The sequence below is a fragment of the Mesoplodon mirus genome, assembly GCF_964341445.2.
Source record: "Mesoplodon mirus genome assembly, chromosome: 2".
NCBI lineage: Eukaryota > Metazoa > Chordata > Mammalia > Artiodactyla > Ziphiidae > Mesoplodon > Mesoplodon mirus.
Genome location: NC_138977.1, coordinates 228,371,504 through 228,396,144, shown reverse-complemented (window position 1 = coordinate 228,396,144; position 24,641 = coordinate 228,371,504). Strand labels below are relative to the sequence as shown.

The following is a 24,641-nucleotide window of genomic DNA, read 5'->3' as shown; positions in this document are numbered from 1 at the left end:
TAATGGGGACATGGTCATATTTAATTTTTGAGGGAAAAAATCCAGAATTAATTTGGCTGACCTAAGAAAGGGATGCAATAAATTGTAAACTGGTGAGAAAAGCCTAGTTTGTCTGTGTTAGGTACCTGCTCTTTTGTTGATATTAAGGTACCATGAGATACACAGTACACCCAAACTGTACACGTGCAGGGCTCTATTTTTACCCAGGTGTCTGGTGACAAACACAAACCGCTCAAGCTTCCCTGCTGTTGTTTACACTGTCGCAGGCACCCTCGACAAAGACACAGCATTCTACTGAACAGTTGGGCGTGGTTTATTTTCTCCATACGTCATATTATTTATCCACACACAGAGCTACAAGTTTCCCTTACGCTTTTTGGATAAGTCAATTATAACGCTAAAGCGACAACACGATACTGAAGTATCAGACCATGTGCCCGGCAGATGCTGGACATGCTCCTCTCTGCCGTCGGTGACAAGAGCTGACCCGCCTTCGTGTGTGACCCTGGACTTCCAGGCTCGACGTCAGGTGTCAGGAAGGAGAGGTCGACATCCCTCATCACCTTCTGTCCAGAGAAAGGCTGGGATAGACTCCATTCCTCAGAGAGGTGCCATTTCAACCACGCCCACGCACAAAGAGCTGTTTGTTTTCCCAAATCTTTCTGGCAAGTAGTTATTTTCTTTCCACTGACGTGACCCCCGATGGATGCATCCTGCATTCGCTTTCTGGCAGTTGGAAAAATAAAGCTGGAGAATCTCAGTAAGCACCTGTTGCCGGGGCGCATCCCCTCTCCTCCAGCATCATCATCCCGGCAGCTTCAACAGCCAAGAGGAAAGGGCAGGCGGGGAGCACGCAGGGGGCAGACACGGCTGCAGCCTGGGACGGGCCTGCATGGGGGTCCAGGGTCCTGGGGGCCTTGGCTGGCTCCGGGCGCAGGCGTGGTGCTCGAGGCAGCCAGCGGTTCCCGGCGGGCCCCGGATGCCCCCTCCTTCCGGGGCAGTCGCCCTCATGTTTGCCAGCCCCCCCCCCGTCTCACCCCTGACTTAACAGTATTAGAAATGGAACAGTGACAGTGTGAGAGAAGGGAACAAGTTAGACGCGCGGCGGCCAGTCTCTAAACTCACTTTGTCGTAAAATGTAGAAAAGAAGGAGCAGACACGCGGCACCCCTATGGCTCCATCCCCTTTAATGTGGCAGTGCCGCTGCCCGCCATGCTCCCAGCGAGCTGTTACTACAAACACTCAGTCCTGGCCAGCAGGCTGAGAGCTGGTGGCGTCACCCAGGGCCCCGCGCCAGGTTCTCGCTGGACGGGAGCCCCCTCCACATGCCGGTTTCCCCGCCGGGCCACCTTCGTGGGCCAGAAGCCACTCTTTCACGGCCACGCCTCCAGAGTAGCCGCCCAGGGCTCCGCTGCTGCAGACCACTCTATGGCACGGGATGAGGATGGGGATCTGGAAGACAGCGAGGCAGCCACCGTCAGTCGGGGCTCCGGGCCAGCGTGGTCTTTCGGGATCCAGGGCAAGGCCCCTGACCACGATGGACCCAGGGCCCAACTCGCAGGGCTTGGCCACATGCAGGCTGTCTCAGCACTGCTCACCCCTTGGCCTCCGAGGGTCCCTCGTGGGCTGGGAAGGGGCCCAATGCCTGAGGCGAATGTGGGGCATCTTCTAGAGCACCCCTTTATGCTACCACTGGGGAGGCGAAAGCTTAATTTCACTTGATAAGGGATTTAAAATGGATACAGAATTTAAAATGACATTTCCAAGTTTAGGTACCACGTAAAATTCTCCAACACTTCCAAGATGTAAGAGGAAACTGCAGGGAATGCTGTTCTCACACAGGTCACTTCAACCCAGAGGCTGGAACTTGGGGCTGTCCCCATGCAGTCCACGTCTTGTTTTTGTAAATAAGGTTTTATGGGAACACAGCCACGCCCACTTGGTACTCCGTACCTGCGGCTGCTTTTGCAAAGCCTAAAATATTGATTGAACAGCCCTCTGTAGAAGAGGTTTGCCAACCCCAGCTTTACACTACACCCGTGCACTGGAGGGACCTGCTTTCCTCCTTAGTCTCTGGACATGCCAAGTCTGAGAAGCTCCAGCTCCATCTGTTCCCACCTGAAAAGCTGCCCCCACCACTGCTGCCATCACCAGTACCCCACCTGCTGGGATGGGGCAGCCAGCTCTTCCACTGATCCCAGCAAGGACCCTCGGCCCATGCCCACCCTCATTCCTCCCACAGGGTTCCCCCCCACCCCCACAAAACAAGCCCTAATGGGAAGACAAAGCTGCTCCTAGCCTTTCACACCTGGAGACGAGCGGAGTCGTCAGGTGCCTGCTTAAATCAACAGTGGTTCCACTAAAAGCAACGCCACTTTGCAGTGAAAACAAGTCCAAACACAACCCACAGAGAACCGCTGACTATCAGAAGGGCCCCACTGCTGGGACCAAGGGCAGTGACAGCCGCCCAGGGGCCGAGTGTCCCTGAGATGCACCAGGAAACACAGGCCCAGGCTGGGCTCTGTGCACCCAGTGAAGCTCACCCGCGGCCCAAAATGCAGCCGCACCAGGCCCAGGGGAGGGGCAAGGCTGGCCCAGCCTTGGAGAGTGAGGGCCTGGTTCCCAGGAGGCTGGACAGGCAGGCAGGCAGGCGTGTGGACCAGGCGCCGATGCCCCGAGGACAGGGCCTCCCCCAGCGCCCGGCACCTTCTTTTCCTGGCTCAGAGCTGGCACCACGCAGACCTGCAGGAGTCTGATACCACACGTACCAGACTGGACTGGACCCCAGGGCCCGCAGTCGCCGGATGGGAGCAAGGGGCCCTCTCGTGAGGGCTGCTCGCTACTCCTGCAGCCATTCACAGGGCTAGTCCCCCCTAACCTCGTGCTTGCGTAGCCAACCCCACCAGGGAGGGCACCCCCTGTCCTCTCTGGCGGGGCCTCCTCAGCAGGAGTCCCAAGGATGCCCATGGGAGCCCTGCTTGGGGTCTGTTCCTGAACGGCAGCGTTGCTGTCCGCACGGAGCTCTGACAGCCATGGGTGGAGGGGCTGCAGTGGCCACTGCCCTTGCTTTCCGTTTCCGCAGGGAGGACCTCACTGGAAGGATGCTCCTGGCCTGGTCTCTCCCCCCACAAACCCCCTGAGGGGAGGATGACCCACTGAGCAGCCACCCTTGGAAAAAGGGACGAGAATGCTCAGCTCAGCACCTTGTGGAGTCCTGCAGGGGGACTGCCTGCCCCATGGCACGGGGCATCCTGTTCTCTTCCAAGGCATGGTCAGTGCCCGCCCCTGCGGGGGGTCTAATTCTGGCGGGACTTCCTGCAAAGCCTGCCATGGCTATGGCTATGGCTATGGCCATGATACCTCTCCAGTCAAGCTTTTATCCTAATAAAGCTAACATCCTTTACTCATGTCTCAGTTGGCTCAGGAGATGGGAGGAAAGAAAGGGATGTCATTACGGCCCCTGAAAACCACAGTGGATGGGAGATGTCTTCCTGGGCAGCCAGTGGACACAGCTTAGAGCACACCCAGCGTGCCAGGGATGCCCACATGCCGGGGGCCACCAAACACAAGGGGGTGTACCCCGTGTTCCCACTGCACGGGGCTCTGGGAAGCCAACAGTTGTTCTGCGTAAGGATCCGGACAAGCAGCTACTCAGAGCTTGAGAAGAGCTGCTCTCTGGAGGGACTCCCTCAGGCCTCGGCAGAGTGCAGACTTCTGCTAAGGGGAGGGTCTGCTCCGGAGTCCCTGGGGAAGAAAGGCTTCATCCTAGGTGGCTCCATCCTGGCGGGAGGAAGGGGCACCGGTGGGCGGCCACTGCAGGCCCAGGGCATGCTGGGGTGAGAGCTCTCACCACTGTGGGAACATCACGGTGGCCGCTCCACAAAGAAGGTCATAGCAGCGGGCACAGGTACAGGAACCGGGGCCCACTCTGGAGACGGCGTCGGGGTGGGGAGCTGGGCGCAGACCCTGAGAGACCCCACCCGTGGGGGGAACCTCTCTCATGGTATCTGGGCACCCCCTGCTCCCTCGGGCGGTCGTTCCTGCTTCTGCCTTTACCGGAGGCCCTTCACTGCAGGTGGAGCAGGGTGTCACCTGCTGGGCACCAGACACACAAACACGCCTGCCTGGAAGTGCCCCTCTGTGGGGCTGCACCTGTTCCAGGAGGATGGCTGGATCCCCAGTCCCTGTCCCAGACACGTTGCTCGGTAATGATGCTCTGGGGAGAGCATGCCTGATGTGCACGTCGTGACATCGTATCCTCCAACGAGCTCAGGCCAGGCGCTCTCAACTTCGGGACACGTTAAGCCTCTGGCCCAAGTTGACGAGCTGCTTAGAGGCCGAGAGGGGATTCCAGCCCCGCACTCTGTACACTGCCCCCAGGGGACCGCCGAGGCCGGGCCTGGGGGCGCTGGCACGTAAGTAAGTTGGGTTGGGAGGTGGGAATCTGACTTCCCACACATCACAGACTAGTCCCGCCTTGGACCAGAAGTTAGAGTTGCCATGGTAACTCGCATCGTCTGTGGGGCTCTGACCCCGCACGGGGAGGGTGAGCTCAGACTTCCTCTCCAGTGCAGTTTAACTGAGCGAGAAGCAGACATGCTCCCGAGTCCTGCCCGCAGCACCCAGCTCCCATCTGCCTGGAGGGAGTAGCGGGAAACTTTAAGAATAGGTTGTCTGCTCTGATTGAGGGTTTTTATCAAATACAATAGTACATTAATAATTGCTAGGAGGACATGATTAAGTAATATACAATTCAAGTTTCTGACTGATAAAGAGATAGACATTTAATTCAATTTAGTCTTACCGACATTTAGGCACCAATTCAATTTTCCTACCAAACAGCAGATTTCACAAGTGAGCTTTGATTTTCTTCCCTCTCGCCCAACAAGCTATGAAATTGTAACAAAGGGTATAACGTGAACCTGTCTCCCTTTCTATGTACGACGCAGATAACAGGACTGCTGGCCTGGAAGAGCAATTATAAAGAGAGCTATGACCAGTCTTCATCTTTGATGGAGAACTGGTGTCTTACCAAACACGCACTATCTTCCCCTCCGGAAATGGGAACACTGCTTCTGCTCGTGCTAATATTGGTGGCAAGTTTCAGACTATCAAGATGACGAGACCTGCTAAAATTCACTGGGGCCCTCAGGACATTTCAAAGGATCTGCATCCTCTATGCCCTCGCCTTTAAAGCCTATGCTACACGAAATGCAATTTTTATCAACAACCACGAAGCTCATAATATCACAGCTGCATTGAAATCTTCACGCTGTGAAATCTAATTCATCCAATACGCGAATCCATCACTTACACAGACCCTTTCTCAAATGCTATAAAACTTCCAAACCCATAGATTTGTCTCCAACAAAAATAACACGGAGGGGCCTTTCGATCAATAATGGAATCCCTCTGATTCTGGTGCCGGCTGAATATTTTCTCCAGCTTCGCCTTTGTTCTTGTGGGTAGCAGCCCACAAGGGAAGGAGCTTGTTTTCACTTGCGGCCTCATCAATACCTAAATCCTGGTGAACAAGTGACACCGAGAAGCTGTAATCAATAGCTCCCTGTGCGTTTTTTTCTTCTGGTCAAATGGTTCAGCCCCACTGACAGCCCTGACACTTAGAACATGATGCTAAATCTTTATCAACAGCCATCTGGGTGACTGGCAGGCCAAGACTCAGGGGGTCATTAACGCTCACGGCAATCTGTGAACAAACTAAGTCCTCAGGAATGCGTTTGTTTAGAAGAAGGTGGAGAAACTCTCTGTGCAAGTATTGACTGCCTTTGAACTGCATTTAGCAAATTCTGTCTGAGGATGAGTGGAAGGGTGCTTTACCGGGGAGGGCGTGAGGCCTCTTGAACCTGCCCCACCGGAAGACGGGCCGTCCCCCAGGCTGGGCCTGGGAGAGGGTCTTCCGGAAGGCTGTGAAACCATTTCACCTGCGCTGTTAATTCCTTCACGGAAAACCATGGAAAAGCCAAGGGCCTGGAATGGGACGAAACTCCCCCACCACCGCAAAAACCGCCCCTCAGCCTGGCGTGGGGGAGAGCAGCCCAGGCCAAGAGCAGGTGCTGTCGCGGGAGCCAGCACGTGTCCTTTTACTGCAAGCCGCCTAAGGAATCAGTGCGCAGTGGGCCTCATGGTGTTCTGGAACATTCCACATCCACCTGCCGCTCTCCTCCTGAAATGCACAACTGTTCTTCCCAGCCGGAACACAAGATGTTTTCAGCGGGTAAGCCTCCACGACGTGCTATCCATGCTGGAGCCCACGTGTGTGGTGCTGCGGCCGGGCCCCTGCCATCAGCGCCGAGAAGGGGGGCACGCCAGCCGGTCCCTGACTAAGCCGCCCTTCCTCCCTCAGGTCCCTGGGTCACCACTGAGATCCTTCAGCCCGTTCTGAGGAGGTTCTCTTTTACCAACTTTGTGGGCCCTCTCTGAGGACGGCTGACTCCCGCCGAGCTGCCCGTGCTGCACCACACAGCAGGCGTCTCCTTGCAGGGGCACCTCCCGTGCCTCGGGGCCACACCTGGAGGCCTCTGTCGGGTCCTCTGCAGCCTCTCATCAAGTTGAGGTCCCTGCGTGAGTCACAGGCAGCGCCCAACTACAGAGGGACGCCCAGGGAAAGGCCACAGAGGGCTCACCACCTCCTGTCACCCTTGGCACGGGAGGGAGCCGAGAAGAGGGGACGCGGTGCGGGCAGAATCCTCCCGCCCGAGTGCGTCGTCACGGCCACCCTCGGCATGGGCACGCGATGGGGATGTCGAGACTAGGACTTCATGGACGGGAGAGTTTTAAGCCCTGTGAGATCCTGTTTTATAAATTTCAGTGGCTGAGGCCATACTTGAGCAGCGATAGTCATAGAGATTAACAGCAAGAGGAGAGAGTCCCGCTGGTTGCAGGACAGTCAATGTTTCTGAACATCGCCACAAGCCCCATCGGCAGACAACCAAGGCCTCGCCACTGCAGAGAGGGAGAAACCGCGGGCATCGCAGCGGGCAGGTGAGGGGCTGCTCATCTGTGCGTGTCAGTTAGCAGAGCTGTTTCGTGGCAAAGATGGGAGCCGCGCCTGCTGACGGGGCAGGCGGTGCCAGGACGCGAGGCCAACCTCAGGGAGGGAGGGAGGGAGGGAGGGAGGCAGGGAGGGCGGGCAGAAGGACCACGTCTCCGCATGGGGCGTGAACAGGTCGTGGCCTGAAACACGGATGGAGATGGGGGGCCAGAGGGAGAATTTCTACACAGCACGGTGACGCCGTGAAGCAGGAGGAGGGCGCAAAGAAGTCAGTCCCCAGAGTTCTTCCTCGAGGCCCTGAGTGGACACCACAGCGTGCTCTGGATGGTCTCTCTATCCAGAGCAAAGTCAAACTGCCCCAAACTGAGTGGACCTGGGAGAAGACGGTGGCCTTCCAGAGGGAAGTTGTGACGTAAGCTTCACTGGGAGACGTGAGTAACTACACCTAGAAACTTGATTCACCGTCACCCCACGCTCAGCGCGGAAATGCGGCCTGTAGCCCACAGAGGAGGCGAACGCGAACTATGTAGCTGGGCTGCCGCCACTACGGCATAACAGGTGCAAAACGACATGCTGACCAGATCCACCGGCCTCCGTGGTGGAGACCAGGGACACGGGAAGCGGGGGGCTGTGTCATCGTATCACATATTGTTCCTGACGATCTGAGATATTTTAATACGGAAGAAAACTCTTCTCCAGATCAGATGTACATTAAAACACTGCCCCCCACTACAGACCTAGAGGGGCTGCTGCTTAAGAGTAACGGCGCCGTTTTGGGAGAAAGGCCAAGAAACTGCCATCTCCTCGAGACACCGGCTCTGCCCTCGGGCGGCTGCGAGCCGAGTGGCGAGCTGCCGAATGCGGTGTGCAAACAGCCAGCCTCTCCCCTGTGAGCAGGGGTGGAAGTAGTTTTGAAAACACAGCAGGGCCACAACAATTTTTTAAAAAGTGGGGTCTCTCTGATTTAGTAACTTCCCATCCCATGATGTGATGACTCTCTTTGCTTTTCCTGATAGGATGGCATTCTTCTACCATATTAGAGACTTTCCTACAACTTTAGGGAGAAACCATGCCCAATGTGATAGCAGGCCCTGGTGGGCACTGGAGACCAATAAGATTGGGAATATTCCAGGGCCCCATGCACCTGTGTGGCGTCTCCCAGAGGGCCGAGCTGCTGTGCGGACAGGGGTGTCCTTCCTGCCCACCTGCAGGCTCCACAGGCGTGTGTGGCCTTGGCCAGGCCCACGTCATGGCCTCTCCACAACCCACGCTGACTTCCTCCCTGAGACTGGACAGCGCTTGGCCCACGTGTGGCGTGACGGGGAGCAGAGGTGACCTCTGCACTCCCGGGAGCGACAGGCCTGCGGCCGCCCCACACTGAGGCCTGACCCTGTCCCCTGGGGAGACGGCCTTGCGTGGTCCGTGAGTCTTGCTCTCAGCCCAGCCTGACTGCAGAGTCACAGGGGGGACAAAGACGTGAAGGAGCTTGGGGACATGCCCTAAAGCAATGAGTCACCCCAGGTCCCAAGGGCCATGGCCTGGACCTCCTGACGGAGCCAAGCCCCCAGGCGATGGGGGTGGGTTTGAAAACACCGCAGCACGTGTGTTTTTCTAGAACGTAAGCTCTCATGCATGGGTCTGTTTTGTTTCCTGCTGTACTCCCGGCACCTGGAAGAGTGTCGGGCACACCCTAGGCACCCAGTGCGCCCAGCTGTCCAGTGAACGAATGGCTGTCTGCTCGCCACCCCTCTAGGCTTCGCCGCCCTGGGCTCCCTGTGCCGAGCGGCTCCCGGGGCTCTGACACGCGTCATGGGGCGGGGAGGGTCTCGGTGGTGCGTGGCAAAACTTCTTTACCACCTTCACCCGACCAGTGCCACCCACACCTCTTCCAGAGGTCCCCACCACAAACGCTTCCTGTCCTCCCCGCCCACCGCAGCCCGGGCTGCCTCTGAAACCCGCTTCAGTCAGAGGACACTGTGACCCCGAGCGCAGTGCCCAGGCCCCCACTGACCACGGCCGTGCTGACATCACGTGGACGCAGACTCACAGGATTGCTTCTCACTGCCGCTCCCACGGCCCGCGCTGCTCTGGGGTTGCCCGCCAGGGCCGCTAACTGCTGGTAGGAAACCGTTTCTCCGAATTTCACAGCCTTCAGCAGCTTCCACAGCGCCTGTCTGGTGAACGAATCTGAAGGGAGAGAGCAGAGTGACACGATTTGGGCAAACGGCTCCGACAGCTTGGATACAAACAGCTGCCAGTCCTGAAAGAGAGGGTGCATCAACTTAAGCAGAGGTGTTATTCTCAATGAAAACAGCTCTGCACGGCCCTGTCACCGTGTCACCCGACACGGAGGAAGAGGCGTGTGACGCAGGGCACGGAGCGGGCCGGCCCCTCTGCAGGCCTCCCCAACCATGCCTCACAGATTTGCGACTTCCTCCCATCTTCCCCGAGTGCCAGGCAGGCCTGAGACATGCTCTCCCGGCACCCGGGCGTGTATAAATTAGCACGCGGTTCGCTTCGTACGCACAGAAGGCCCTGCTCGCACACCAACTTCGAAACCTTTTGTTCCGCTGGTTAATTTCCAACTTCGGCTGGGACACAGAAGGAAAAGGAAGCCACGGGCCGGGCTCTGATATTATGCTAGCTGTCCACATCCGACAGCGAGCAGGCGTAGAATGCCAAACACCACGGTACACAGGGGCTGGCGGTGACCTTGGCTACAGGCATCTGTAACGAGCAGGGCTGCAAAGATAAAACAACTTCATTCCCATTTGAATTGACTAACCACATCAGATTGCATTCGCTCTTCATCCTGCTGCAGGAATGAAAAGGAGAACGCACGACAACATTCCCTCCCTCTGCTCCAGGTTTAGAGCTGTTCGCGGGTGTGGAGTGCGCTGGGGAGAAGCCCGGCATGTGAAGGAGGCGGGTCTGAACCGACACCTACTGTCTTTCCGAAGGGGACGCATGGCGCGGGAGCACTGGACACGGAGCTGTGGCCCCCACAGGGGGAGCGGGAGCCCCCGATGCAGCAACAAAGGCAAGGATTCCACGGGCAGGGGCGCAGTCCCTGAGTGTGTCCCTAAGAGCACTAATTACACTTGGTGACAAGCTGGCCAAGTGTGATTTGGTTCTTAAAGGAAACACACCCTTACATGCGCGTTAAATAATAAAAATCACTTCTTAACTGAAGGGAATGATAATCACTTCACTGGGAAAAAAATCTGTTTAGACTTTATTATAACATTAAGCAAATTAAACATCAGCATAATCCAGGTGATACTAGAAAAGGGTCAGCAAAGAAATTGACTTTGTTGTTCATTAATTTACATGGATTAGCAGAGGGCAAAAAGACAGCAAATGTGCTCTAGTTTTTTATGATATAATTTCAAACTCTACACCGTTTGTGGCAGGAGGGTGACTTTGGGGTTAATCAGACTGATTTGTCCTTTTAATTGCTTTCTATTCAAAGAAAATTCATTAGATAATGTTCTCTTCAAAATTCATGAATCAATTTAACTGAAGAAACCACATTAACAGCTTTGGGTTCATTAGCACACGCGGTTGTGTGACTAGCTGATTGCTGCGAGGGTTTCCTTAGGCAAACAGACTCTGTTTACTGTGATTTCTTTAGAAAGGGTTTTGAAATCAAACTGTTAATCATTATCATTGTCACCCTTGTTGTGCCTAACTTAAAAAAAAAAAAGGAAGAAAAAAGAAAAGGAAGGCAGCTTGGTGATAACTTGGAGAAAAAGAGGTTTCAGGGATAGCTGTCTTGGAAAAGAAACGATAGAAGCAGCACAAGTCGATACGGCAAGAAGCAGAGGCCAGTTTCCTGCCTTCTTCCCACAGCCCAGCGTTGTTGGCTTTTGTTTTCCGTGTTTTGGCCCAGGGAGAGGATGCTGCCCAGGTCTTCCAGGAGGACAGTCTGGAACGTACTAAACTTGCAGGAATACACTGAGAGGTGTGTGCAGACAGAAGCTGGAGAGACAGAACAGTTCCGAGAAGCTGCGGCACAGCTCCCCGGCCGCCACCTGAGCGCCAGGCGCTGACGGACTCCTGCCAAGTCACAGAGCACCCCTCCTTCCAAGGAGAAAAGCACTGTAAAATAAAACAATTGGAGGCCCGTATATGAGCGCAGAGTTTATCAAACATTTTCAGCTTCACTGTCAATTTTTCCATGGGAAACCGTTTCTCACCTTGTATGTACCAGGCAATGGTATTAGGACAAATAGCTCAAGAAATGCAGTATTTGTCAATCAAGCACATCATTTTATAAATGTACCTGGAAACTCAATTCCACCTTGTAGGGAGCAAATGCATTTCTTAGTCTAAGCGGTGCTCAGAGTCAGCGCCTTCGCCCTGGACCTGTGCAAAATCAGACCTGAGCCCCACTCCTCCAAACGGGGGGGCAACACTCTCAGTTGTTGGGTATCATTCTAAAATGTAGCAAAACCTGCTCATAAAGATTACCATGATCGATGTGTAAAATACATGCTCTTGAGGTGACCACATCACTCTTCAGTGGCCGGACTGTCATTTCAGGTGGCCCTAAGGGGCAACCACTGAAATACCATCCTTTTCTCTCCCGCTAAGGTCCTCTGCGGAGCGCAGCTGCAGCCTCCGTAGGCCACATTCTGGATGTTTCTCTCCTTCCCCATCTCCTGCCTGTTCTGGGGTCCGGGTGAGGTCAAGGTAGGCTCTGCTGGAAGACTGCTCCTTAGATCCCCCTTACCTTAAGGACACGGCCATCTCCGTTTGAGCTTGGGTGGCTACTTAAATACACCCACTGCAACCACCTAAACCCGGCAAAAACTGTTTTCTAAACTCTCTCTTCCTGGATCGCACATCACGAGCCAGGTCGCTGATGATACCACGCATCTGTAGGATGCCCTGCCATAGCATCAAACCTGGTGTCCACGCACGGGTCACGGCCATTTGACAGGTTTCCAACTTTCCAAGGGTTCTCCCTCCCAGGACTTGCCTTCTCTGGCCTCCGGCACAGAGGGGGCACCCAGGCTGGCATACCGGAGCTCAAGATAATCTGGGAGGGAGCCAGGTTTCTGATCAGGTGAATCCAGAGGCGAGTTCTGACACTACGTGCTCTTCAAGTGTCAACGAGCTAACCTGACCTGATGCTGCCTTGGCATCAAAGCAGCCAGACGACCTTTCCAGGGATGAACCTGGGAGGGAGAACATGAAAGTGAAAGGAAACAGGGGTTCTGGTCCAGGGGGAACAGAGTCAGCGTCTTCTCCCTGCCTACCTCTGCTGAATGCCTTTATAAAGCCTGGGCACAAGGCACAGAGCAGCTATGTGAGGGCTCGGGAAGAGGAAGTTGAAGACACACTGCAACGATGCGCCAGTTTACCCCGTTTCCCCTCAATCATCCCCAGCCAGGACTCACTGCAGCCTCGACCCTGGAGGTGGTGCTGGTGCAGACGGAGCCCAGGGCTCTCAGCACCTTGAGGAGGGAGAAGGAGCCCTCATGCTCAGGGGACGGAGGAGCCCCGCTCGGCGCTATTACCTCTGGACTCCTGTACCGCCGCCCCCAAGCAATCTTGCAGCGGGGGATGGCAATGGTGGCGGGCCCGCAGGTGCTGAAGGCTCTGAGGAGAAACATCCTTTCTGATGGGAAGAGCTATGGTCCCCAAAGGTGGGTGGACCCACTGCTTTCCCTCTCTTTGTATTCTCACTGCTCGGCCCTGGATATAAGCGCAGTCGCAGGAGTGTGTGGTAACGCAGAGGACCCCCAAGAACTGGAAAGGACCAGGGAGATTGCAGAGAAAGTGGCCTTTGGGAAAGCACGCCAGCAAGTTGTTTATAAATTCCTCGATTCGCCCCTGAGCTGTGCATGTGTGGATCTGCCACTAAACCCAAGACTCTGAGAACTGAGGTAAGGGTTAGACCACTGCTGGGGTCCTGGAGGGCAGACCTGAACAGGACTGCGGAGGCTACAAAGGAACAGATACTGAAACCACAACCTGCAGAAGCCTGGTCAGGACTCATGGGCTGTATCCAACCAGGTCGAGTGTCTCATAAACAAAAATATCAACATTACTGTAAGATTTACACGAAACCCAGAGTCTCAGAATATCATATTCAAAATGATCAGGTTACAACCCCAGATTACTTAGCATATGAAGAATCAGGAAAACCTCAACTTGCCTGGGAAAAGACAGTCAACAAATGAAAAGGCCAACGCTGACACAGGAGTTAGAATCACCCGACAACCGCCCCTCTCCCTCAAGCTTTCTGAGGTATGATTAACAAATAAAACTGTAAGATACTTAAGGTGTGCAATGTGATGACTTGATAAACATCATCTGACAACCACTTCAAAGGATCTGTAATAAAAATGCTGTGAGAAGGGAAAATACCCACGAAACAAATGAAAATACAGAGAGTTTATTTTTTTAAAAAATAGAAGTTACAAAGAAGAATCAAATGGAGAATTTAGTACTGAAAAATTCAACATACAAAATGAAAAAACTGCACTGCATGGGGCTTCTTAGCAGAATGGGGATGCCAGAGGAAGAGCCAGTGAGACTGAGGATAAATCAGCAGAAATGATCAACCTGAGAAACAGGAAAACATGTCAAAAGCAAACAACAAAAACCAAAAACAGCCTCGGGGACATGTTGGAAAACTCAAAAGGTCTAACATGCATGTTACTGGAGTTCTGGAAGGAGAGAGAGAAAAGTGTGGTGTAGAAGAAAAAAACTCAAAGAAATAATAGCTAAACATTTTCCAAATTTGGCAAAAGATATACAACCATAGATTTAAGAAGCTCAGCAAAGTGCAAACAGGACACACACCCAAAGAAATCCACTCCCAGACATACCATGATGAAGCTGCTGAAATCTAAAGACAAAGAAAGAAATCTTGAAAACAAAGAAAAATGTTGCATTATTTATAGGAGAACAATGTTTGAACGACTACAGAATTCTTATAGCAACCACAGAGGTAGAAGAAAGCAAAACAGCAATTTTAAAAGTGCTGAAAGAAAAGAACTGTCAACTTAGAATTCTACATCCAGTTTTGAAAAAAATCTTTCAGGAGTGAAGTTACATAAATAAAGACGTTTTCAGATTAAAAAAAAACAAAGTTAAGGTGTTGCCAGCAGACCTGAAATGCTAAAGGAAGTTCTTCAGTAAGAAGCAAAATAATACCAGAGGGAAGTGTAGAACGTTAGGAATAAAAGCAGAACAAAACAAATGGTAACTATTTGGCTAAATAGCAAAGACTATTCTTCTGTTGAGTTCTTTAAAATATGTTTAATGACTGAAAGCAAAAACATGACATCAACAGATAAGATTTTCAATGTACACAGAAGTAAAACAAGACACCATAACATAAAGCAGGGGAGTTAAAGGACCTACATGGTGGTAAGGCTTCTATATTCTACTTTAAGGTGGAGAAATATTGATTCCAATTGGACTGTGATAGTTAAGTATGTATTATAATTATAATCCCTACAGCAACCACTAGAAAAACTATAAGAGATAATATAGTTTAAAAACATACACGATATAAAGAAGTGTTAAAATACTCCATAGGAAGGAAAGAAAGGGGAAAGAAAAATGAAAAACCAAGGGAAAAGATAGAAAATGAATAATAATATGTGATAATAAAATAATAAAATGTAATAAATAATAAGATAGCAAATAAAATGAAATAAATGTTTGACATCCCAACCCTAAATGCTTATGTACCTAACAACAGGGCTCAAATGCAGGAAGCAAAAAAATGACAAAGCTGAAAGGATAATTAGACAAATCCACAATTATACTTGAAGACTTCACTACTTCTCTCTCATAATTCATAGAAATAGTTGACACAACATCAAGGATGCAGAAATAAAAAACACCGTCAACCAACTTGTTTTAACTGACATTTATAGAATAGCCAGTAACAGCAGAACATATACTCTTTACAAATGCACATGTAACACTGATCAAGATAAAGCATATTCTGGGTTATGAAACAAACGTTAACAACTTTTAAACAACTGAAATCAGACAAGTGATTTTCTCTGATCATAATGGAAAAAGACAAAAGGAAAATCTCCAAACATCTGGAGAGTACGTAAGCCATTTCTAAATAATCTATGGGTCACAGAAGAAGTCTAAAGGAAATGAAAATAAAATTGAACTGAATGAAACTGAAAATACAGCATATCACAGTTTATGGGACACAGCTAATATTTAGAGGGAAATCTATAGTATTAAATGCATATTTTAGAAAAAAGGTCTCAAATCAGTAATAACATAAAACATAAAATAATAAGCTTCCACTTTAAGAAACCAGAAAGAGAAAAGCAAAATAAACCAAAAAAAGAGAAGGAAGGAAAGAATAAAGGTAATAGCAGAAACTAGTGAAATCGAAAACAAAAAATGATAGAGTAAAATACATGAAGCCAAAACTGGGTTCTTTAAAAAGATAAATAAATTGATAAATCTTTAGTAAGACTGATTAAAAAACAACAACAAATTTCAACATGAGGAACGAAAGAGGGGTTGTTACTACTGACCTCACAGACATTAAATTGATAAAAAATTATTCCTACAAATAACTCTAGGCACAATATTCAATATCACAGATGAACTAGACCAATTTATCTAAAACTACAAAACTCATCCAGGATGAAACAGCTAACTGGAATAGTCCTGTAACTATCAAAGAACGTGAACTCAGTTTAAAATCTTCTGAAATCATAGGGCCAGATAATTTCACCAGAAAGTTCTATCAAACATTTAAATAACACATCAATTCAGCATAATCTTTTTCAGACTAATAGAAGAGAAGGGAACAACACTTCTCAAGGCATTTTATGAGGCTAGAATTACTCCAATATCAAAATCAAAAAAGACAGTAACCAGAAAAGCATGGACTGGCATCTCTCATGGACATACATGCAAAAACCCTCAACAAAGTGTTTGCAAATCAAATCGAGAAATACATCAAGAACAAGACATCAAAATTCAGTGGAGTTTGTCCCAGGAATGGAGGGCTGATTCAATATTTGAAAAATTAATCTATTATAAAGCTACAGTAATCAAGATAGGATGTACTGCTGAAAAAACACCTAGATCAATGGAAAAGAATAAAACAACCCACACAAATAGAGGAGCAAAAGCAATTCAATGGAAAAAGGCTAGTCTTTCCAACAAATGGTGCTGGAACAACTGGACAGCCACATGCAAAATATGAATCTAGACACAGACCATGCATCTTCTACAAAAACTAACTCAAAATGGATCATAGACATAAATCTAAAAGGCAAAACTATAAAACACCTAGAAGATGGTCACCTAGAGAAAAATCTAGGTGACCTTGGGTTTAGGGAAGAGTTTTTGGATATAGCATGATTCATGAAAGAAAAAAATGGGTAAGTTGAACTTTATCAAAATTAATTTCTGCTCTGTGAAAGATGCTGTTAAGACACCTTAAAGAAAAGCCATAGGCTGAAAGAAAATTTTGCAAAACACGTATCTGATAAAGGACTTGTATCCAAAATACACAAAGAATTCTTAAAAACTCAACAATAAGAAAGTAACTCAATTAGAAAACAGATAAGGGCTTAACAGACACCTCCTCACCAAAAAAGATATACAGATGACAAATAAGCCTATGATAAGCTGCTTAACATCATTTGTCATTAGGGAGTTATATGCTGAAACAATGGGATACAATTACACACCTATCAGGGTGGCTAAAAACAAACAAAACAAACAAACAAACAAGAAAAACCCTCAATAGTACTGACTGCTGGTGAGGATGAGGGATATTCATTCATTGCTGATGAAAATGCAAAGTGGAACAGCTACTTTGGAAGAAAGTTTGGCTGTTTCTTAGAAAGCTAAACAGAGGCTTACCACATGAACCAGCAACCGCACTCCTAGATATTTACTCAACTGATTGGAAAACTTATGTCCACACAAAAACCCACACGTGAATGCTTGCAGCAGCTTTATTCACCTATTGCCAAAAGCTGGAAACCAAGATGTCCTTTAATAGGTAAATAAACTATGGAACACCCATACAATGGAATATTATTCAGTCATGTAAAGAGTGAACTATCAAAAAGACATGGAGGAATCTTAAATGTATATTTCCAAGTGAAAAAAAAAATTCTGGAAAGGCTACATGCTGTATGATCCCAACTATATGACCTTTTGTAAAAGGAATAACAATAGAGACATACATTCAATGTATGCAAATTAACAACAGCGAAATACTTAGGAGACTGGAGGACCCCAGGAAAGAATGCAGGTGGTGACAAGAGAATCTAACTGTATGACAAACGTATGAACAACCCCACTGAAGTGTGTGGGAGGAAACATGGTGACCTAAGTAACTCTGGAAATGAGTGGAGTCCATAAGACTAAGACAAAAGGAACTGCCCTGTGCACTGTACTCTGGTTGATACAGTTGTTTCCCATGGAAGTACAGGATAAAAATCCTGATACTGCTATATGGTATACTGGGCTCAAACAACTAGCTAAACGGACAGCAGAAGGTTGGAGCCAGTTTCTCACAGATAAGCAAGAGGCGGCCAGAAGGATCCATGTAATAATGGATTAGAACTCTGTGTAGACATGAACTAATATTTATCTTCATACTGGTACAGAGCAAGGCCAACCTCAACAGTGTTAAATCATTATGATAGTATGTACCCTGATATGATTGCATGAAAATGGCACTTTACCTCTGTGGTCTTCCACAACGCCACGGCCCCAGTCTATGATGAGAAAAGCATCATATAAATTCGAATATAGTGACATTTTACAAAATTCCTGACAAGTACTCCTGAAAACTGTCAAGGTCATCTAAAACAAGGAAAATCTGAGAAAATGTCAAAGCTAAGAGGAGTCTAAGGAGATATAATGACCAAATCTATCATGGTATCCTAAACTGGTTCCTGGAACAGAAGAAGGACATTAGGTAAAACCTAAGAAAATCTGAATAAAATATGAACTTTAGTTAGTAAGATATCAGCATTGGTTTGTTGATTGTAACAAGTCTATCACATTAATATAAGATGTCAATTATAGGGCAAAACGAGTGTGGGGTATCAGGGAACTCTCTGTACTAACTTCTCAATTTTTTTTGTAAATCTAAAACTGTTCTAAAAAATGAAGTCAATTAGAAATGAACTAATATGATCCACCATATTAACAGCCTAATGAAGAAAAATACATAATAATATCAATTGTGGTAGGAAAAAATTTTAACAAATTTCAACATCCATTCAAGATGAAAGCTCTCAGCCATTAGGAATAACCTGACCAAAAAAAAAACCCCACAGTTAATATCAGACTTAACTGTGAAAAGATGAATGCTTTTCCTCTCAAGACTGAGAAAAAAAAAAGGATGTCCACTCCTAATCAGTATCATCGCGGAAGTTCTAGCTATTACACAAGGGCAAGAGAAGGAAATAAAAGTAATACATTTTGGAAAGAAAGAAATGAAACTGTCCCTATTCACAGACAACATGATTTGTTTATGGGGAAATACCGAGGAATCTATCAAAACAAACAAAAGAAAACAAACCAACAACAAAACCAACTTTGAACTAATAAGTGAATTTAGCAAAGTCACCAGGTACAAGGTCAACACCCCAAAATCAATCACAGTTCTGTCACTGATAATAGCTCCAACAAAAATGCAATACTTAGATTTAAATCTAACAAATTATATACAAGATCGTTATGTTGAAAATTACAAAATACTGATATATTGATAATATTTTAAAAGAATACTTAAATAATTTGAGAGACATACCATGTTCATGGACAGGAAGTCTCAATATTATAAAGATTTCAATTCTCCAAAAATTGATCTATAGATTTATTTCCATTCCACTCAAAATCCCAGGGATATTTGTTGAAGATAGACGAGCTTATTCTAAAATTTACATGGAAAGGCAAAGGAACTTGAATTGTCAAAACATTTTGAAAAAGGCAAAAAAAAAAAAAAGGAGAAAGCACACGAGCAGGTTTTAAGACTTACTATTATGCTGTTATAGATCAGGATAATATGAAATTTGTAGAGGGATAAGCATAGAGATTTCCAAAAGAGACTAGCACACATATGTCCAAACAGTTTCTGACAAAGGTGCAAAGGCATTTCAATGGAAAAAGGTATTATTTTCAAAAATGGTGTTGGAAAACTTGACACCTACATGCAAAACACTGAACTCTGACCTAAATCTCATACCTTATAAAAATTAATTTAAAATAAATCGTATACTTTTAAATAAAACTTTCAACTAAAAAAATTTTAGAACAGAGAAAACCTTTGTGACCCGAAGTTAGGCATACAGTTCTCAGACGTGTCATCAAAACCACAATTCATAAATTAAAAAATAAACTGAACTTCATCAGAATGAAAAAAATTTTGGTCTGTGAAAGTCAGTGTTAGGAGATAAAAGACAAGTTAGAGCCTGGGAGAAAATATTTGGAAATAACATGCCTAACAAAGGACTTATATCTGCAATATACATAAAAAATCTTTAAACTCAACAGTAAGAAAACAAACCACCTAATTAAAAAAATGGGCAAAAGACCTGAACTGACAGCTTGCCAAAGGAGGATATACTGTGGTAAATAAGCACATGAAAAGATGTTCAACATAACCATTAGGGAAATGCAAATTAAAACCATGATGACATAGCATTACATACCTATTAGAATGGCTATAATAAACACAGGAAGATGTATCTATGCTGTGGAACACAACAACAATTAAGAGGAATAAACTATAGACACATAAAACAATTTGGATGAATCTCAAAGGCATTAAGCTGAGTCACAGAAACTAGGCTCAAAAGATTAAATACTGTTGGAGCCCGTTTCTATGACGTTCCCTAAACCACAAGCCGTGGTTATGGAGAACAGCTCAGTGGCTGCCCAGAGTCGGGGAGACGGGGAGGGAGGCAACTATGATCACAGGTGGGCAGCGGGCGTAGTTCTGAGGGCGATGGAACTCTCGGGTCCTGAATATGGCGGTGCTCACAGAAATCTGTGCATGCAGGAAAATCCATAGCACCATATACCACAAAAAGTCAATTTTACTACGTGAAAATACAGGATAGAGGGAAACATTTTCTAGACACCTTTTCTTTAACCAAAGAGAGTTTTCTTCTGGAAGGTCAAGATACCTACTTCAAACGGAGTCTAGGTCACATTCTCTGCAAAATCTTTCCCCTCTGCAAGTCCCCCCCTCAAGGCTCTCAATCATACAGTCACCACGGTGGTCCCTTCTACCCAACCCAGGTCAGAGCAAGGACCTGCCTTATGGGTCCACATCTCAACAGTCAGCTCTGTGGCTGACCCAGAGGAGGCATCCAGTGAGTGTCGACTACATGAATAAAGGGGGTGGGTCTAAGCATGGGGCCGGGTCTTCCCTACACCCACTTGAGGACGGCTGGTGCTGAGGGGAGAGGGGGCAGCACCGTCTTCCCTAAGAGCAACCTCCGCCTGCCAAGCCCGACTCAGGTGACAGTGCAACTGGCAGAGGCTTGCAAGGCCCCAAGCCAAGAGGAAGCTGCTGGGCCGGGTGGCATGGCAGGGATGCTGTTCTGTCAAGGCACGTGGTCCTGATGCAAGTACTGAGGACAAGCGGGCGGAGGGGCACTTGCAGCCCTGCCAGCTCTCAGATGTGTTCAGGACGAACAGCTGCCGCCGGCCAGAGAGGCGGCCCCAGCAGCCTTGCTCCCTGCAGCTTCCGGATGGGAAACCGGTCAGCGTCTGGCAAAGCGAGCGCAGGAGGGGTCTGGTTCTGCTCCCTGCAGGCAGAGCTCCAGCAGTTCAGCCGGGGGCCTCTGGATGGGCCAGAGCAGGTCAACCCCACTGCTAATCGGGCTCACCAAGGGGTGTGCACTCTGAGGGGCCTTAATAAATATAAAGGAATCCCCTGACGATGGGCCTCCGGAACTCCAAACTCACTCCTGTCAGCCGCAGCTGCTTCTGACATTAGGAGTGGCTGACTTGTAAATAATCTCTTCTTTCCCTATGTTCTAATATACGTATATTTCATTACATATGAAATATAATGTGGCTTAAGTGAAAATAACTGGATTTATTTCAATATGTCAGCCATGACCTCTACCACCCTGCAAGTAGCAGAGGAAAAACAAAGAAATAAAAGAGTTTATAGGTCACTCCAAAGGTTCAGGAATCAACACAGTATTTTCATTTTAGCACATGTCTTACCAAGCTGGACTAAATGAATTAAATATACCTACCTGAGAGCGTCAGACTGGTGAATGGGAGGGGGTGTGAGTTTCCTGACATTGGGACGGCACACACCATGTGAAGCATGTGACACTCTGCTGTGGAATTGGGAGCAGGGTCAGAAATGACGTGATGCCAGTGACACAGGGACACTGGCCTGGGCTGGTCAGGACGGGTGAGAAGCTCTACCTGGAGAACGCAAGGGACATTCCTGACATGTGAAGAGTGCTACCTCATGGTGGCCATGGGGGACAACCTTTATTTCTAACATCCTACAAAAACAGGCTGGAAAACACCGTGGCACTGGAGGGTGAGCACCGACGTGGACAAGGACACGGGGAGGGCCATGTCAGAGCAGAGCTGACGGGGGCCCGGGCCTGGAAGAGTGGGCAGGAGTTTCCCGAAGAGAAGGGGGGCGTCTTCAAATAGAAGTGATCCCCCAGATGGGAAGCTGGCAGCGGCAGGCGGCTCCCGTCCAGAGGACGTTCGCGTGCTGCTCGGTGTCCTATCACTTGCTCCTTCTGCAAGCGCCCCACGTGAGGATCCCTCTTCCAGCCGATGGAGCACGGCGGCGCCAGCCTCTTCTGGTTCCCAGTGTGGGGCTCTGTGGTCCCAGGCAATGCTGAGAGCCCAGATCACAGGCCTGGAGGGAGACCCCATCCTCATGGCTCCCGCATGAGCCTGGAATAACCGTCCAGCTAATGGCAGAGCTACTGAAACTGTGTGCAAGGCAGAACTGACAGCCTTGGTCCAAAAATATTCAAGGAAAAAGGAAGCTTCCTGCTTCTTTTGCCTAAGGCACCTGGTTCAGCTGGGGTGAGACGCGCCTCCGCCCTCCCCAGGGCTCGGCGCAGGGCTCTCCAGCGACGGCAGGGAAGGCCACAGGCTAAGGCAGCTGGCCTGGCCCCGCGGTCCTCAGCCCCCTGCTCCGGCTCCACCTCCCCAACTACTTCCCACCTGATGCGAGGCTTCCGAGCCCTCGGCGGCCTCTCCTGGATGTACGGCTCGTCCTAACCCGACTGCCGCCCACACAGCTGGCCAGGGGCCTCTGACACATGTGCGCTGCTCTCCCGGGTGGGCCTGGAGGGTGAGATCAGGCCCCGCCCTGGCCACGCAGGTTTTGGTTATGGGGTGCATCTCCACCCAGTCCCAGTGGCTCTGCCGAGGCCTCTGCTCCGGCTGAGTCTGCACTCCAGCCTCCTCGGCGCCTGCAGGGCGAGCCATGGAAGAAACCGTGCAGCCCCACGCGGCCAACAGCGGCCGTGCTCCAAGTATTAATTCTTTAGTAGTGGAGGAGCTGGCCTCCCTGCCCCCGAAAGGGAGACACCAACGCCTCCACCTTTGAGGCTCTCCTTAAAAATTAGGCCTGACCACACACAGCACCCACCACCTCCGGCGTGCATCTGGTTCCAAGCCCGACATCCACCTGCAGCTCTGGGTGGCACATCTTTTTACGCTTTCCTTTTCCAGCTGGCCACCAACACCTCAAGGACAGGGTGCACCCAGTACAAGCCCTCGTCTGGAGGACAACCCCCTGGAATTCTTAGGGATGAAGCTGTGTTGCCTTTCAAAGGAGCCCTTTGGGAAGCGCTGACCCTTCTCTGAACATACTTGGCTACTTCTTCAGGTACTGCCCCTGGGCCAACTGGTGAGGCTTCAAGTAAAGATGGCCTGTTAGTTTGTGATCTCAACTCATCGGGGTGCAAAGCTATTTCTGCTGGTCTAACGACCAGTGTCCAGTGTTGGGTAGGCCGAATTTTGGATCACTTCCCAAAAGTCAAATCCACTCCTGGGTGAGAAAAGTTGCCAACACAGAGTATTCCGAAGCACCTAACAGTCCCTGGTACACAGCAGGGAGTCAGTCAGTGCCCGGTAAACTCTGTGTGATGCGACAGCTGGAAGGCCATTTCGAAAGAGAAGGTCTCCAAATCTTCTGAGTAAAGCTGGGGAAATGGGCACGGGTGCTATTTTGAAGAAGATTCATCCGGAAATGTCGGTAAATGTGCTTAAAAATCACTGATGGTCATTAACAAGTGCCAACATTTACTGAGCATTTACTGTGCACCAGGCACTGTGCAACGCGCTTCATCTCGTTGAGTCCTCGGGAGCCCCTGCGCCTCGGGTTCTATCACTGTCTACTGCAGAGGGGAGGCGCCCCCGGGGTCAGGGGGGTGGATGTTGAAAGGCACGCTCTGCAGGCGGCTCTCAGGCCCCTTGGCAGGCAGCTCCTACTCGCTGCCACGCCTCAGCACTCACTACAGAAAGTTCACGCTGGGCTGCTTCCCATGGTCCCCCGGGGGTGGAATGGGGCACGCACCACACAGGGGTCCCTTGAGTTACCTGTGCCAAAGCACTCTGTCCGTCAGGGCCGCGCGGATGTCAGGGCTGGTCTCCATCCCTGCCCCTTCCCTCCTCACAACGGGGCACTCTTCACCACACTGAGTCTGGAAAGTGGACAGGAGCCCCGGCAGACCCTCGTGTCCTTCTGCTGCTCGGCCTGGGTCTTTCCCTCTCGGGGTCGCCACAGGTGGCCCGTAGCCAGTGGCTGCCCCTCACCAGGCAGGGGCACAGCCTTGATGGTCCGGGCAGGCGGGGCAGCGGGGGCCCACGTGGTGGAAGGCACCCCTGTGCGTGAGCGTCCCGTCAGGCTGGGCAACAAGCTCCGTGGTCAGCACGCTGCAGCCTGCTGCTAGTTCCACACTTACACTCCCTGCCCATCGGAGGGGGGCGCTCGGTTCTGCTCACAAGAAAATACACGGTGTTTTAAATGTAAAAGTTCTTCTTTCTTGTAGGTCAGGGGAAGGAAGGACCTGTGCCCCGGGCCCTCACGTGCACATGACGTGAAATTCCCTTCCTGCTGCCTTGGGGACATGCTGTGGGGCTCTGATTTGATTCTGATCTAGTGGAGGCCAGGCTGAGTGTGGGGTACAGGTTAACAAAGGAACGTGAAGCGGACGCTGCAGGTCAAGCACCACAGCTGTGCGCATCTCTAAGCTGCGGACCAAGAGTAAAATTTTTTTTAATAGGTTTTTATTGGAGTACAATTGCTTTACAGTGTTGTGTTAGTTTCTGCTGTATAACAAAGTGAATCGCTGTACATATACATATATCCCCATATCCCCTCCCTCTTGCGTCTCCCTCCCACCGTCCCTCTCCCACCCCTCTAGGTGGTCACAAAGCACCGAGCTGATCTCCCTGTGCTATGCGGCTGCTTCCCACTAACTATCTATTTTACATTCGGTAGTGTGTACATGTCCGTGCCACTCTCTCACTCCGTCCCAGCTTACCCTTCCCCCTCCCCGTGTCCTCAAGTCCATTCTCTACGTCTGCATCTTTATTCCTGTCCTGCCCCTAAGTTCGTCAGAACCATTTTTTTTGTTTTTTTTTTTAG

General features: G+C 49.5%; 1 protein-coding gene across 2 annotated transcripts in view; it reads right to left on the bottom strand.

The window, feature by feature from the left end:
* Positions 1-297: 297 nt before the first annotated feature.
* Positions 298-24,641, bottom strand: part of MGMT (O-6-methylguanine-DNA methyltransferase) — a 287,387-nt gene continuing 263,043 nt past the window's right edge. For both annotated transcript variants that reach the window (XM_082611389.1, XM_082611390.1), the window contains exons 4-5: positions 9,060-9,199; positions 298-1,452 (exon numbers count right to left, since the gene is read on the bottom strand). In XM_082611389.1, the coding sequence (XP_082467515.1) occupies positions 1,243-1,452; positions 9,060-9,199 (350 nt within the window). In that variant the 3' untranslated portion in view covers positions 298-1,242. The remainder of the gene's footprint in view (positions 1,453-9,059; positions 9,200-24,641) is intronic.